Source organism: Budorcas taxicolor, chromosome 1 (assembly GCF_023091745.1).
Source record: "Budorcas taxicolor isolate Tak-1 chromosome 1, Takin1.1, whole genome shotgun sequence".
NCBI classification, from domain to species: domain Eukaryota; kingdom Metazoa; phylum Chordata; class Mammalia; order Artiodactyla; family Bovidae; genus Budorcas; species Budorcas taxicolor.
In genome coordinates, this window is record NC_068910.1 from 54082576 (window position 1) to 54097444 (window position 14869).

General features: G+C 47.2%; 1 protein-coding gene across 1 annotated transcript in view; it reads left to right on the forward strand.

The window, feature by feature from the left end:
• Positions 1 to 390: 390 nt before the first annotated feature.
• OSBPL10 (oxysterol binding protein like 10) overlaps positions 391 to 14869 on the forward strand; it is a 322138-nt gene continuing 307659 nt past the window's right edge. Inside the window, exon 1 of the mRNA XM_052637028.1 lies at positions 391 to 671. Coding sequence (XP_052492988.1) covers positions 391 to 671 — 281 coding nt within the window. The remainder of the gene's footprint in view (positions 672 to 14869) is intronic.

Below are 14869 nucleotides of genomic sequence, written 5' to 3' on the forward strand. Positions count from 1 at the left end.
GCGTGCCCACCCTGCGGATCGGCCCCGAGAGCGCCCCGAGCCCCGGGCCTGAGCGGCCCCGCGGACTGGCAAGCAGATCAGGAAGACCTGGAGGAGGGCTGGCCGAAGCGGCCACCCGCTCCGAACTTGCCAGGGAAACTAGTGCGGAGGGAGGGGCCGGGGCCGCGACGGGGGAGGGGCGGCCGCAGCTGCATCCAGCCCCTTTGGCTTCCTTCCCAGCGCTCGTCGCCTCCTCCTCCTCTTCCTCCTGTATGAGTCAGGCGTTTCCCGGGGATTTGGAGCAGCCACGCGCGGCCCGGGCTCCCGGAGCTGTAGCCGCCGCCGCGCCAGGAGCCCCAGCGCCGGGGCCGCCACCGCGGCGGGCCCCCGCGTCCCGGGCGCGCACGGACCATGGAGAGGGCAGCCCCGGGCGCGGAAAGCGGCGGGGGCAGCAACAGCAGCAGCCGCAGCAGCAGCCGCGCCACCTCGGCGGGCTCCTCGCCCTCCTGCTCCCTGGCGGGCCGGGGGGTCTCCGGCAGGTCGGCGGCCGCCGGGCTCGGAGGCGGGGGCAGCCGCAGCAGCCCGGGCTCGGTAGCCGCTAGCCCGTGCGGGGGCAGCGGCCGGCGGAGGGAGCCGGCGCTCGAGGGCGTGCTCAGCAAATACACCAACCTCCTCCAGGGCTGGCAGAACAGGTAACGCGCCCGCCGCCCGCCCCTCCCTGCGCGCTGCTCGGTGTGAGTGTGAGTGTGTGCGCGCGATCGGGCCGCCGGCAAGCTGGGGCGGCCTCGGCACCCGGGCCCACGCTGCGTCCCCGCTCCCCTAGGTGCGCCGCGACCCCACCCCGGGCCCGCATCGCAGTGGCGGGGAAGGAAGGAGAGCCTTGGCACATGCAGGGACTGGAGCGACCGGCGAGCGCGCTGGTCCCCGGGCCCTGCCGGCTAGCGGCTTCCGGCACCGTTGGAGAAGGACTGAGAGTGGGGGGCAGAGGGGCGTGCGCGATGCCTGTACGTAAGAGCTGGCCCCATCACGCCAATTCTGTCTGGATCCTAGTTCATTTAAAACTTTGTTGTTTAAAGACGCCACCACCCCCAGGAATCAGCCAGTTATCCTCGGCAGTTTCCGGGGCGCGCGCTAGCCCCCCGCCCTGTTGGTGGCCGAGAGACTCCGGTCTCTGCGACGGAAAGTTCATGTTGTTTTTTCTTTGACACTCTCTCCCCTTTCAAAATGGGCAGTTCGCTGTTTAAGTTGTTTTCTCGCTTAAGGTGTCTCCTGAAGTTCCCTGCTCACTCTGCTCTCCCACTTGGGACACGTGGAAGGAGGGGTGTTAGGGCAAGGGATCGCCCTTGTGTGTGTGGACCTAGGCAGTAAGGAACGCTTGAGAGGAGCAGATGGGGCTCTGCGTTTATGCGTAGGTGTGTGTGTATAGGTTTTCAAAAACAAGTCAAAAATACCAATATCCACGCAAGGAGAGTGGAGAGTTTGTTGATGAGATCTGTGTCAGGTCCTTAATAGCCCTTGAATATGAGGTCTTGTGGTTCTTAAGGGTGCTTGGGAACACGTGTACACCCGTGGCAGATTCATGTTGATGTATGGCAACAACATCAACAATACAGTATTGTAAAGGAAAATGAAGTAAAATAAAAAAAAGAAAAAGAAAATCACCACCAAAAAAAAAAAAGCCGCAGAATGTCTCCAGCTGAAACTGCAGGCAGTTATTTACATGAAGCTCTACTAGGGGAAAGTGTTAGTGGATCAGTTTTGTCTGGACTCTTTGCTACCGCATGGACTGTAGCCCGCCAGGGTTCTCTTTCCATGAACTAATTCAGACAAGAATACTGGAGTGGGTAGCCATTTCCTTCTCCAGAGGATCTTCCCGACCCAGGGATTGTACCAGGGTCTCTGCGTTGCAGGTGGAGAAGGGTGACTTCCTAAGTAAGGAAACTGAGTTGATATTGTAGGCAGAGAACTTTCCCCAGAGTTTCCTTGGAGATCTACTACTGTGTTAGTGGAAGCTGCACCTTAACTTTGGGATCCTTTAATTCCCCCAAATAGCCCCAGTGTCAGTTCTTGAAAGCTGAAAAGGAAATAGGTAGAGTGCCAGAGAGGAGGCAGATGAGAGGACTGAATCTGATTTCAGGTCCTGGTAATTGCCTTGTTAATGGCACCTGGCTGTGCCTTGCTTGTGTAGCATTTGGTTTGTGTGTTGGACAATCACCTTTAATTCTTTTTTTTTTTTTCCCCTGAAGTAATTTATGAAGCCAACAGAGCTTTTACCCTGGATTAGTTATTTCACTTGGGGATGGCATTTTACCTGCAGTATATATTAAAGGATTTGTTCTTTGGAGTGGATTTAGGGGAAATTGGTGTAACTCGTGCTTTTGTGTAATTAAATCCTCTGCAGTATTTAGGTTGAAGGCCAGATTGAGAAGAAGCAAAATTTATAACAGTAATAATACTAATAACAGCAACAACAACATATACTTGATTGCAGGCTACACAGGTGAAATGTACTGTGTATACTGCGGAAGTCTCATCTGTATTGAATTTGTTTACTGAGGGTTATAGCTGGCTGCCACTGTTTGTTCTTACCACAGTAGACGCGTTTGTCTCAAAGCCTACCATTGCCTTCAAAAGCATTGTCTCTCCCTAGTGGTCAGTGTCTCATTGGGGTTTGTTTCCCGCTGTGGCCGAGGGTGCATCAGTGATCCGGAGAACATCTGTGATGGCTGTGCCCGCATGCTTCTCCCTCCTCAAGGGGTTTTAGAAAGGAGGATCTGGACCAGTGAAAAGGAACAGGGAAGAGAACAAAGATGGAAACTTTGAAAAATATTCCCTCATCCATTTATTTATTCAGGCACTATTTTATGGAGGCCCTACTGTGTGCCAGGCACTGGGTCAGCTACTTTGGAGCTCCTGCTGTGTGCAAGACACATAGGCATCTTTTCATCATGTAGTGGAGGGGGTCACAGGATGCAAAAGTGGAAGGAAACCTCACCCCCCACCTGCCAGGGGAACACCTTGGTGTGAGTAGTTGGGCTGAGTCAAGCTCCCTGCATTTGGGGGCCTCATGGCATGTTCCTTTGCGGGGTTTTTTTTTTCTTCAAATTGTCTGCAGCTAATGATGGATCTCCAGCCACGAAGTCCTTGGTGAGGCTGCTGTCTGTTGGTAACACACCAGCCACCCACTAATAGTTTTCACCCTGGTGTCTGCTTGCACATCCCCAAGTTGTTGTGAAGCTTATATTTTAACATTCAGTATCATATTCTGCCTTAATTTATTTGTAGTGCTCTTATCCTGATTTTCATGTCCCGAGGAAGGCATTGTGGCCAGAATACAAGATCGGTGACATAAAGAGGGATGGCAGGAGGGAAAGCTACATGTGTGGGACTCACCTAGGAGAGCACGTCCAGGACACTTGGTGCTCTCATTGGCTGAGAGGGTGCCACGTAATCAGAGTGGGGTGGGGAATCCCCCTTAAGGAGTTTCTATAATCCATTTAGTATAGTTTTTTAAAGGAAATATTTCAGACATTATAGCATGGTAGAGATTTGTAGGATATCATGAAAAAGTGCTTGCATTCTAACTTGCTTCAGTCATCTCTGATTCTGTGCAACCCATGGACTGTAGCCCCACCAGGCTCCTCTGTCCATGGGATTTCCCAAGCAGGAATACTGGAGTGGGTTGCCATGCCTTCCTCCAGGGGATCTTCCTGACTCAGAGATCAAATCCTTGTCTCACACCTTCTGCATTGGCAGGTGGGTTCCTTTCCATGAGCACCACCTGGGAAGCCCCATTAAATGTAAATACCTCTAACAAATAAACACAGTTTCAGAAGGAGGTAGGTGCTCACAGATTAAACATTTATTTAGGGAATTCGTTGGTGGTCCAGTGGTTTGGAGTCCATGCTTCCATTGCTGCGGGCCTGGGTTCGGTTCCAATTTGGGAAATTAGGATCCCACAAGCAACAGGGCATGGTAAATATACATTTATGAAAGTGTGGAAGTGTGAAAGTGTTAGTCACTTAGTCATGTCCAACTCTTTGTGATCCCATGAGCTCCTGTGCCCGCCAGGCTCCTCTGTCCATGGGATTTCCCAGGCAAGAATACTGGGGTGGGTTGCCATTTGCTTCTCACATATATATGATATATAGATCATATATATATATCAATATACAAAAAAGATGGTGAAATAAAGACATGTATTTGTGGAAGTTTGTGTGAATCTAGTGTCTTTGCGGATATTCACATTTTAATCTAGCGCACGATCTTTTCACCTGCTTTTTGAGTTTCATATGGAGTGAGTGTACCAGGGGGAGAGTAAACCCCAGAGACTGGGGAGAGTCAGGCAGATGCCGTATCACACGTGGCCTTGTAGGCGGGGGAAGGACTGAAGACTGTTACAGTTTCACAGAAGGATTTTAGGCAGGGAGGTGACCCGGTCTGCGACTTTCAAGAGCTTACTCTGGCTCCTGTGTGGAGATGAGAGTTTTCAGGAGCAGATTAGGAAGCAGAGAGGAGCGCAGCGTGGCAGTCCAGGCGAGAAATGCTGGGGGCTTGGACGCTGGGGACAAGGGAAATGGCGAAAGGGACAGATCTGGAGTGGGGAGAGGGCTTCCCTGGTGGCTCAGAGGTTAAAGCGTCTGCCCGCGATGTGGGAGACCTGGGTTCAATCCCTGGGTAGGAAAGATCCCCTGGAGAAGGAAATGGCAACCCACTCCAGTACTCTTGCCTGGAGAATCCCATGGACGGAGGAGCCTGGTAGGCTACCGTCCACGGGGTCGCAAAGGGTCGGACACAACTGAGCAACTTCACTTTCACTTGGAGTGGGAAAGAGGGACATTGCTGATGGGTTGGATGCTGAGGTGAGCGAGCAAGAGGGGCCAAGGATAGCTTAAACTTTTTAAAAATTGAAATATAGTTGATTTACAATGTTGTGTTTCAGCTGTACAGAAAAGTGATTCAGTTTTCAGTTCAGTTGCTCAGTCGTGTCTGACTCTTTGCGACCCCATGAATCGCAGCACGCCAGGCCTCTCTGTCCATCACCATCTCCCGGAGTTCACTCAGACTCACGTCCATCGAGTCCATGATGCCATCCAGCCATCTCATCCTCGGTCGTCCCCTTCTCCTCCTGCCCCCAATCCCTCCCAGCATCAGAGTCTTTTCCAATGAGTCAACTCTTTGCATGAGGTGGTCAAAGTACTGGAGCTTCAGCTTCAGCATCATTACTTCCAAAGAAATCCCAGGGCTGATCTCCTTCAGAATGGACTGGTTGGATCTCCTTGCAGTCCAAGGGACCCTCAAGAGTCTTCTCCAACACCACAGTTCAAAAGCATCGATTCTTCAGCTCTCAGCTTTCTTCACAGTCCAACTCTCACATCCATACATGACCATAGGAAAAACCATAGCCTTGACTAGACGGACCTTAGTCGGCAAAGTAATGTCTCTGCTTTTGAATATGCTATCTAGGTTGGTCATAGCTTTTCTTCCAAGGAGTAAGCGTCTTTTAATTTCATGGCTGCAGTAGTCACCATCTGCAGTGATTTGGAGCCCCCCAGAATAAAGTCTGACACTGTTTCTACTGTTTCCCCATCTATTTTCCATGAAGTGATGGGACCAGATGCCATGATCTTCGTTTTCTGAATGTTGAGCTTCCAGCCAACTTTTTCACTCTTCTCTTTCACTTTCATCAAGAGGCTTTTTAGCTCCTCTTCACTTTCTGCCACAAGGGTGGTGTCATCTGCATATCTGAGGTTATTGATATTTCTCCCAGCAATCTTGATTCCAGCTTGTGCTTCTTCCAGTCCAGCGTTTCTCATGATGTACTCTGCATATAAGTTAAATAAGCAGGGTGACAATATACAGCCTTGGCGTACTCCTTTTCCTATTTGGAACCAGTCAGTTGTTCCATGTCCAGTTCTAATTGTTGCTTCCTGACCTGCATACAGATTTCTCAAGAGGCAGGTCAGGTGGTCTGGTATTCCCATCTCTTTCAGAATTTTCCACAGTTTATTGTGATCCACACAGTCAAAGGCTTTGGCATAGTCAAGAAAGCAGAAATAGATGTTTTTCTGGAACTCTCTTGCTTTTTCCATGATCCAGCGGATGTTGGCAATTTGATCTCTGGTTCCTATGCCTTTTCTAAAACCAGGTTGAACATCAGGAAGTTCATGGTTCACGTATTGCTGAAGCCTGGCTTGGAGAATTTTGAGCATTACTTTACTAGCATGTGAGATGAGTGCAATTGTGTGGTGGTTTGAGCATTCTTTGGCATTGCCTTTCTTAGGGATTGGAATGAAAGCTGACCTTTTCCAGTCCTGTGGCCACTGCTGAGTTTTCCAGATTTGCTGGCATATTGAGTGCAGCACTTTCACAGCATCATCTTTCAGGATTTGAAAGAGCTCCACTGGAATTCCATCACCTCCACTAGCTTTGTTCGTAGTGATGCTTTCTAAGGCCCACTTGACTTCACATTGCAGGATGTCTGGCTCTAGATTAGTGATCACATCATCATGATTTTCTGGGTCGTGAAGATCTTTTTTGTACAGTTCTTCTGTGTATTCTTGCCACCTCTTCTTAATATCTTCTGCTTCTGTTAGGTCCATACCATTTCTGTCCTTTATCAAGCCCATCTTTGCATGAAATGTTCCCTTGGTATCTCTAATTTTCTTGAAGAGATCTCTAGTCTTTCCCATTCTGTTCTTTTCCTCCATTTCTTTGCATTGATCGCTGAAGAAGGCTTTCTTATCTCTTCTTGCTATTCTCTGGAACTCTGCATTCAGATGCTTACATCTTTCTTTTTCTCCTTTGCTTTTCACCTCTCTTCTTTTCACAGCTATTTGTAAGGCCTCCCCAGACAGCCATTTTGCTTTTTTGCATTTCTTTTCCATGGGGATGGTCTCGATCCCTGTCTCCTGTACAATGTCACGAACCTCATTCCATAGTTCATCAGGCACTCTATCTATCAGATCTAGGCCCTTAAACCCATTTCTCACTTCCACTGTATAATCATAAGGGATTTGATTTAGGTCATACCTGAATGGTCTAGCGGTTTTCCCTACTTTCTTCAATTTAAGTCTGAATTTGGTAATAAGGAGTTCATGATCTGATCCACAGTCAGATCCTGGTCTTGTTTTTGTTGACTGTATAGAGCTTCTCCATCTTTGGCTGCAAAGAATATAATCAATCTGATTTCGGTGTTGACCATCTGGTGATGTCCATGTGTAGAGTCTTCTTTTGTTTTGTTGGAAGAGGATGTTTGCTATGACCAGTGCATTGTCTTGGCAAAACTCTATTAGTCTTTGCCCTGCTTCATTCCGCATTCCAAGGCCAAATTTGCCTGTTACTCCAGTTGCTTCTTGACTCCCTACTTTTGCATTCCAGTCCCCTACAATGAAAAGGACACCTTTTTTGGGTGTTAGTTCTAAAAGATCTTGTAGCTCTTCATAAAACCGTCAACTTCAGTTTCTTCAGCGTTAGTGGTTGGGGCATAGACTTGGATTACTGTGATATTGAATGGTTTGCCTTGGAAACGAACAGAGATCATTCTGTCGTTTTTGAGATTGCATCCAAGTACTGCATTTCGGACTCTTTTGTTGACCATGATGGCTACTCCATTTCTTCTGAGGGATTCCTGCCCGCAGTAGTAGACGTAATGGTCATCTGATTTAAATTCACCCATTCCAGTCCATTTTAGTTTGCTGATTCCTAGAATGTTGACATTCACTCTTGCCATCTCATGTCTGACCACTTCCAATTTGCCTTGATTCATGGACCTGACATTCCAGGTTCCTATGCAATATTGCTCTTTACAGCATCGGATCTTGCTTCTATCACCAGTCACATCCACAACTGGGTATTGTTTTTGCTTTGGCTCCATCCCTTCATTCTTTCTGGAGTTATTTCTCCACTGATCTCCAGTAGCATATTGGGCACCTACTGACCTGGGGAGTACCTCTTTTGGTATCCTATCGTTTTGCCTTTTCATACTGTTCATGGGGTTCTCAAGGCAAGAATACTGAAGTGGCTTGCCATTCCCTTCTCCAATGGACCACATTCTGTCAGGCCTCTCCACCATGACCTGCCCATCTTGGGTTGCCCCGTAGGCATGGCTTGGTTTCATTGAGTTAGACAAGTCTGTGGTCCTAGTGTGATTAGATTGACTAGTTTTCTGTGAGTATGGTTTCAGTGTGTCTGCCCTCCAATGCCCTCTTGCAACACTTACCATCTTACTTGGGTTTCTCTTGGACGTGGGGTATCTCTTCACGGCTGCTCCAGCAAAGCACAGCCGCTGTTCCTTACCTTGTTTTAGATATGTATATATATATATATTTAATGTTCTCTTCCATTGCAAGAAGGATAACTCTTCAGTGTGTAGGCTGGGAGGTTGAAGCATCCTTTATGGATCCCAGGGTCACAGGGGACGCACCTGCCTGTGGGTCGGATGGCAGACAACCAAGAGTTCTGTTTGCGCGTGCTCAGTTTGCGAGGGGCAGATCTAGCATGGACTTGACAGTATGAACTCTCATTTGCCCTAAGGCTGAGTTTAGTCTTTGGCCAAAACGGAACTGCTTTGGGGTTGGTTTTAAAATCTAGTGTTTTAGGGGAAATAATTTCTTATCGGATCTGGGAAGTGATATTTAAATATTTGAGGGTTTTCATCACCATTCAGTTTTTGATATTTGGAGGAAAAAAGACTGCAAATGTGGAGCCAGCCTCTAATTCTTTCTCGGGTGATTGGTGAGGTTGTGGGAACTCAGGAAAACACCGAAAGGCAAATCTTGAATAGGACGAAGAGGACGAGTACTGGCATACGAAAACCTCAGGCCAGTGGACACGCATTTGGACAGTTAGAGCAGTGCGGACTCTGGGTCAAGTCCTGGCCTCAGTACGGAGCACACCTCTTGCCTTGGACCAGCTCCCTAATTGCCCTGGACTTCCGCTTTCCTGCTTGCTTAAATGTTGAAGACAGTGTAACCTCTGCTCTTTCCCTCAGTTCAGTGTGGGGATTAAATGAAGACCCTGATGTATAAGGGGCTGAGAATAGTTCAGGATCTCAGCAAGGAGGAGCTATTCTTGGATCTTCAATTTGCCCCTACTTTAGCGGACCTTTTCCAGCCCATAAAACTCTTGGTCTCTTTTTTGCATGCTGTGATGACTCTGGGGTTCCATTAGCGTAATTATCACAGAATTCTTTGCAGAGAAGATGATGGGTTCTTTGAGGGGCAAGAGGTTATTTAAAACTTGGAACCAGGCATTTACGTTTCTGTTGGAAGTGACTTCCTTCCTCCTCCAGCCCCTAAACCCCATCTCCCTGTCATGCTTTTCTCCTCCTTAACCCTTACCACCAGCTGACACGCTCTGTAGTTTACTCTCTCGTCTTTCTGCACTAGGTATTAGCTCGCTGAGGACAGAGAGTAATTTTGCTTGTCTTGTTCTCTGCTGTATCCCTAGAGTCTAGGACGTGGCATATAATAAAGGTTCAGTAAGTATTACCAAATGAGTTAGCAAGTAAATGAATGACAGAAAAGACAAGCCAGGATTTAGTTCTATTTTGGCCAGCGTTTACCACTATTACTGTAATTCTTAACTCTCTACCTGCTTATAGATTTGTCCTTGAGTTAGTGTGTTTATCATTTGCTCTGTTCTCTGCAACATGTCTTCTGGATCAGCAGACATGCCCATCCTGACCTCAGACCCACCACAACCCACCCAAGATGGACCTTTAGGAACCAGATATCCAGGGCTCGCTTTTCACTTGATCTGTATTAACATACTTTGAGAAGACAGTGTTTAGCTCCTGGCATAATTTCCCAGGGTTTGGGGGCCACTTGGCCCGTTTAGCAAAGTCAGTAGAGGCATATATTAACTTCAAAAGTAATACTGCATGAAAATGAATGCTTTTTGAGAATTCCAATAGTTTTAGAGACAATTGGTGGTGATACCAGGGTTGAAAATCACTGTTCTGGTTTAATGTTCTTGTCTCCTCGTGCTCCGAAGGATTTGCACATCTTGCTGTCTGGGTTGTCAGATTGTTCTGACTCCCCACTCACATTGTTTAGGGACATTAGACGGCTTCATTGACGATAATTATGAAAGATGATTGCTTAGATTACAAAGCTGCATATTATTTATATGTATTGTATGTAATATATACAACTATATATGTATAAAATATACAATAATATATGCATAGAATGTTATCCTTTATAATATATACAAGGGGAAGAGGGCATGGGAGGATGAGATGGCTGGATGGCATCACTAACGTAATGGACATGAACTTGGGCCAACTCTGGGAGATGGTGAGGGACAGGGAGGCCTGGCGTGCTGCAGTCCATGGGGTTGCAGAGTCCAACACAACTGGTGACTGACAACATTATATTGTATATGTTTTGTACTATAAACATATATGTATATAATACATTATATATAATATATGTAATGTATGCCATATGTTAATCACCTCCTGTGGGATTGGCTGTCCTCTCACCCCTGCCTTTTTAAAGTGTACATGTATTTGATATTTATATCAAATGGGCTTCCCTGGTGGCTCAGATGGTAAATAATTTGCCTGCAATGCAGGAGACCCAGGTTTGATCTCTGGCTCAGAAAGATCCCCTGGAGGAAGGTATGGCAGCCCACTCCAGTATTCTTGCCTGGAAAATTCCATGGGCAGAGGAGCCTGGCAGGCTACAGTCTATGGGGTCTCAAAGAGTCGAACACAACTGAGTGACTAAAACACACACACATGCACGTGCGTGTGCATACTTGCACACACACCCTGAATGGTTATTTTTTTCCCCTAAGATGAACGTGCATCCGTTGTACCATTTGAAAATGTTATCGAGGAAAAAGAAAGCTGCCCATACCTTTCTACATAATCTCTGATTAACTGAATTTTTGAGGGTAAATTTTAAGTCTTATATATTCGTTCAGAAAAATACACAACTCATAAAAATACATAGTTCAGTGAATTTTCATGCACAACCAGATCAAGAAAAAGCAGCCCCTTCATCCCATCCCTTACTGTCTTCCCGACCCCTGTAGGCGCCACTATTCTGACTCCCAATACCATATATTAGTTAGGCCTATTTTTAAATTTCATATCGTGATGTGATCTTTTATGTCTGGCTTCTTAGCCCCATTCATGTTGTGGTCTGTTTATTTCCATTGCTGTTTGGTATTCTGTTGTTGGAATGTAAAAATATATTTGTACGTATTGTAGATTGACATTTGAGTTCCTCCCAGTTTTGGGCTCATATGAATAGTTTTGGGAAATACACGCATACCTGTCTGTGGGTGGGTACCTAGGTGTGGAGGTGTTACAGGTGTCCTACTCATGAGAGGCATCCAGAGAGTTTTGCATGGTGGCTGTGTCTGTTAGTATGCCACCAGGAATGTGAGCGAGTTCTAGGTGCTCCACAGACTCGTCCATACTTGACATTGTCTGTTTTCTTTTGTAGCCAATCTGGTGGGTGTGTGGCGGTATCTCCTTGTGATTTTAATTTGCCCTTTCTGATGGCTAATGAAATTATTAGCTTTCTAATATCGGCTTTTTTCTTATTAAATTGTGGAATTTCCTGTGTATTCTGGGTCTGAGTTCACTGATAGGTTTCTGCACACGTGGGCACAGGTGTTCTGTATGCAGAGAAAGCAGCTGCTTTCATGCCGTGGTTTGCGAGTTCATCTCTTACTAGTGTCTTGATAAACACAGATTCTAAATTTTAATGTAGTCACATTGTTAATGTTTTCCCTTTACGGTGGGTTCTTTCTGAGCCCTGTTTAGGACATCTTTGCCTGTCTCGTGGTCACGAGATGGTCTGTGACGTTTTCCTGTTTTAAAATATTTACTTTTATCTGTGTATTTGGCGGTGCTGGGTCTCAGTTGCAGCGCATGGGGTCTTCTGTCTTCGCAGTGGCGTGCAGACTCTCTAGTTGCTGCACGTGAACTCTTCAGCGGCAGCTTGCAGGGTCTAGTTCCCTGGCCAGGGATTGAACCTGGGCCCCCTGTGTTGGGAGCGTGGAGTCTTATCCATTGGACCACTAGGGAAGTCCCTATGACATTTTGTTTTCATTAATTAATGAAAGCTTTCATTAATTTTATAATAGTGAATTAACTTCTCAGACGTTGGAGTTGATATTGGGGGAATGTGGGCCGCTGGCAGAAGCAATATGACCTTAAGGCTTCCAGTCTGTGTTAGTTTTCCTATGGCTCTTATAAAAAATGACCCCAAACTTGGTGACTTAAAACAACAGACATGTATTGTTTCATGGTTCTGGAGGCCAGAAGCCTGAGGTTAGTTTCACTGGATGGAAGTCAGGGTGTCGGCAAGGCCGTGCCCCCACCGGCTGCTCTCAGGGCAGGTTCTTCCTGCTTCTTCCAGCTCCTGCTGACTGCCAGCATTCCTTGGCTCGCAACTGCATCGCCCCAGTTTCTGCCTCTGTCTTCGTGTTTCCTTCTCCTCTCTGTGTGTCTGATCTCCCTCTGCCTCCCTTTAGAAGGACTGCTATGAGTGTGTTTAGGGTCCACTTAGAGAATCCCTGCATCTCAAGACCCTTGAGTTAATCAGCCTGCCACTAGGGCCTCCCAGGTGGCTAGTGGGAAAGAACCTGCCTGCCAGTGCAGGAGACCCAAGAGACAAGGGTTTGAGCCCTGGGTCAGGAAGATCCCCTGGAGGAGGGCATGGCAACCCACTCCAGTGTTCTTGCCTGGAGAATCCCATGGACAGAGATTCCAGGCTAGGGTCCGTAGGGTCGCAAAGAATCAGACACGACTGAAGCGACTTAGTATGTGCCGAACACTTTGCCGTATAAATCGACAGTCATAGGTTCCAGGAATTAGGATGTGAACATCTTGGGGGTGGGGAGTGGCGTTCCCGCGGTCGTGAATCCAAAGTGGTTCTTAAGCTCTTTGGCTCCCTTCTCTGTCCACCTTGCCTACCTTCCACTGGTTGCCATAGCAACAGCCATCTCTTTTCAGGGGAGGGCGCAGGTTGCTGTCATGAGTGTAAGTGGGCTTGTTAGGCCAGATTGGTGGGCTCATTCATCTCTGGCTGGACAGAGCCCTTGGGCAAGTATTAAGTAGGTAATATTGTGTGGAAAATTGTTTCTAATGCTCATGAGCAAACCTAATTTCCTTTAACGGGCCAATCAGAGTTTCTTTGGGGTTTCTTTAAATACTAATTGAGCAATCAGTTTTGGAAGAATACATGTAATAATCTGTGCTTTCCATTTTATCAGAATGACTCATTAGTCCAAAGACTTCTTTTTCAAGTCATAAGAAACATACAATACGATAATCTTAGATGTTCCATTTGAATTTTGATACTTGTTTATAGCATATAACCACTGCGATTCCAATCCCAGTACTGACCCAAGAGAAATGAAGCTCACATCCACACACAGACTTGTACATGAACAGCAGCTTGGTTTGTAACAGCCAAAAACTGGAAACCACCCAAACACCCACCTATGAGTATACGGATAAGCAAACTGGTATATTCACAGATACACTACGACTCAACAACAAAAGAAATCCAGTATGAATGACTGATGCGGCAGCAAAGAGGACCAGACTCAGATCTTTCTGAGTTAAGCAGACCAGACTCTGAAAAGGATAAGCTCTGATGGTTCCACCCACTGATACATGAAACCCAAAGAGACAAAACGAATTCATGGTGATAAAAATCAGAAACAGATTGCAAGGGAAGGGGAATGGACTGGAAAGAAGTACAAGGAACCTTCCTGGGGCTGAATTGGTGGTCACTTTAGACCCAGTATACAGATGTTTCTCAGACCTTCTTCCCCCTGCGCTGGGCCAGGTGACAAACGGTTTTATTTGTGTAGTGGATGCTGGTCTCTGCTGGGTGTCCATCACATGGCCTGGCAGGCTGTGACCCATCAGACAACAGTTTGAGAACCCTGGGAGGAGAGGAGAGATGTGGGTCTTTGTGTCCTGAAAGCAGGATTGAGATGGTTGTGCTGGAAACGTGGGAGGCTCTCTGCCTGTTTCCTCTGGGTGGCTTCTGATGAGCTTCGGGCCAGCCAAGACAGAATTAGAAAGAAAGCCGTCCAGAATTTGGTGTTTGATAACCCAGACTTGATGGGATTTGGTCACAACCCAATGCTGTATTTGTGCCTTCTACAAAGATACCAAGAACAACACTGCAATTATGAAACGTGCACGATTCTGTTCTTTGAAGGCATTTGAGTCACGAATAACTTTTTCACGCTGGGCGGTTGTTTCCAGGGGAATGTGTTTGTGTGTGGTTTGGTCCCTTTCTAGAAGTCTTTTGATGAACATATAACAAGTTGAAAGGCCCCGACATCAGTTTTTTTTTTTTTTTGGCCGCCCTGGGTCTTCGTTGCTGTGCACAGGTTTCCTCTGGTTTCAGTAAGTGGGGGCCACTGTCTAGTTGTGGTACGTGAGCTTCTCTTTGTAGTGGCTTCTCTTGTTGGCAGAGCACAGGCTCTAGGGCGTGTGGGCTTCGATACTTGGGGCACTTGGGCTTGCAGGCTCTAGAGCGCAGGGCACAGGCTTAGTGGCCCTGAGGCAGGTGGAGTCTTTTTAGATCAGGGGTCAATCCTATGTCCCCTGCGTTGGCAGGCAGATTCTTAACCACTGAACCACCAGGGAAGTCCCCAGCATCAGTTTTTAGTAACTCTTTCCCAGGATGTGTCAAGTGTTTAGGCAGTGCTGATCACATGGTCTGTGAACCACGAGCAGGGACTGGGAACCGCCCAGGACGCCATGGGATTCAGGTTCTTCCAAGTGCAAGTGGGACTCGGTGCTCTGTGTGAGTCCCTTGTTCCAGAGGAGTTAGGTGGATTAGGCGATAGGTACATCCCTGTGATGTTCACGCCATCAGAACCGTGGTGGGCTGTGAACCGT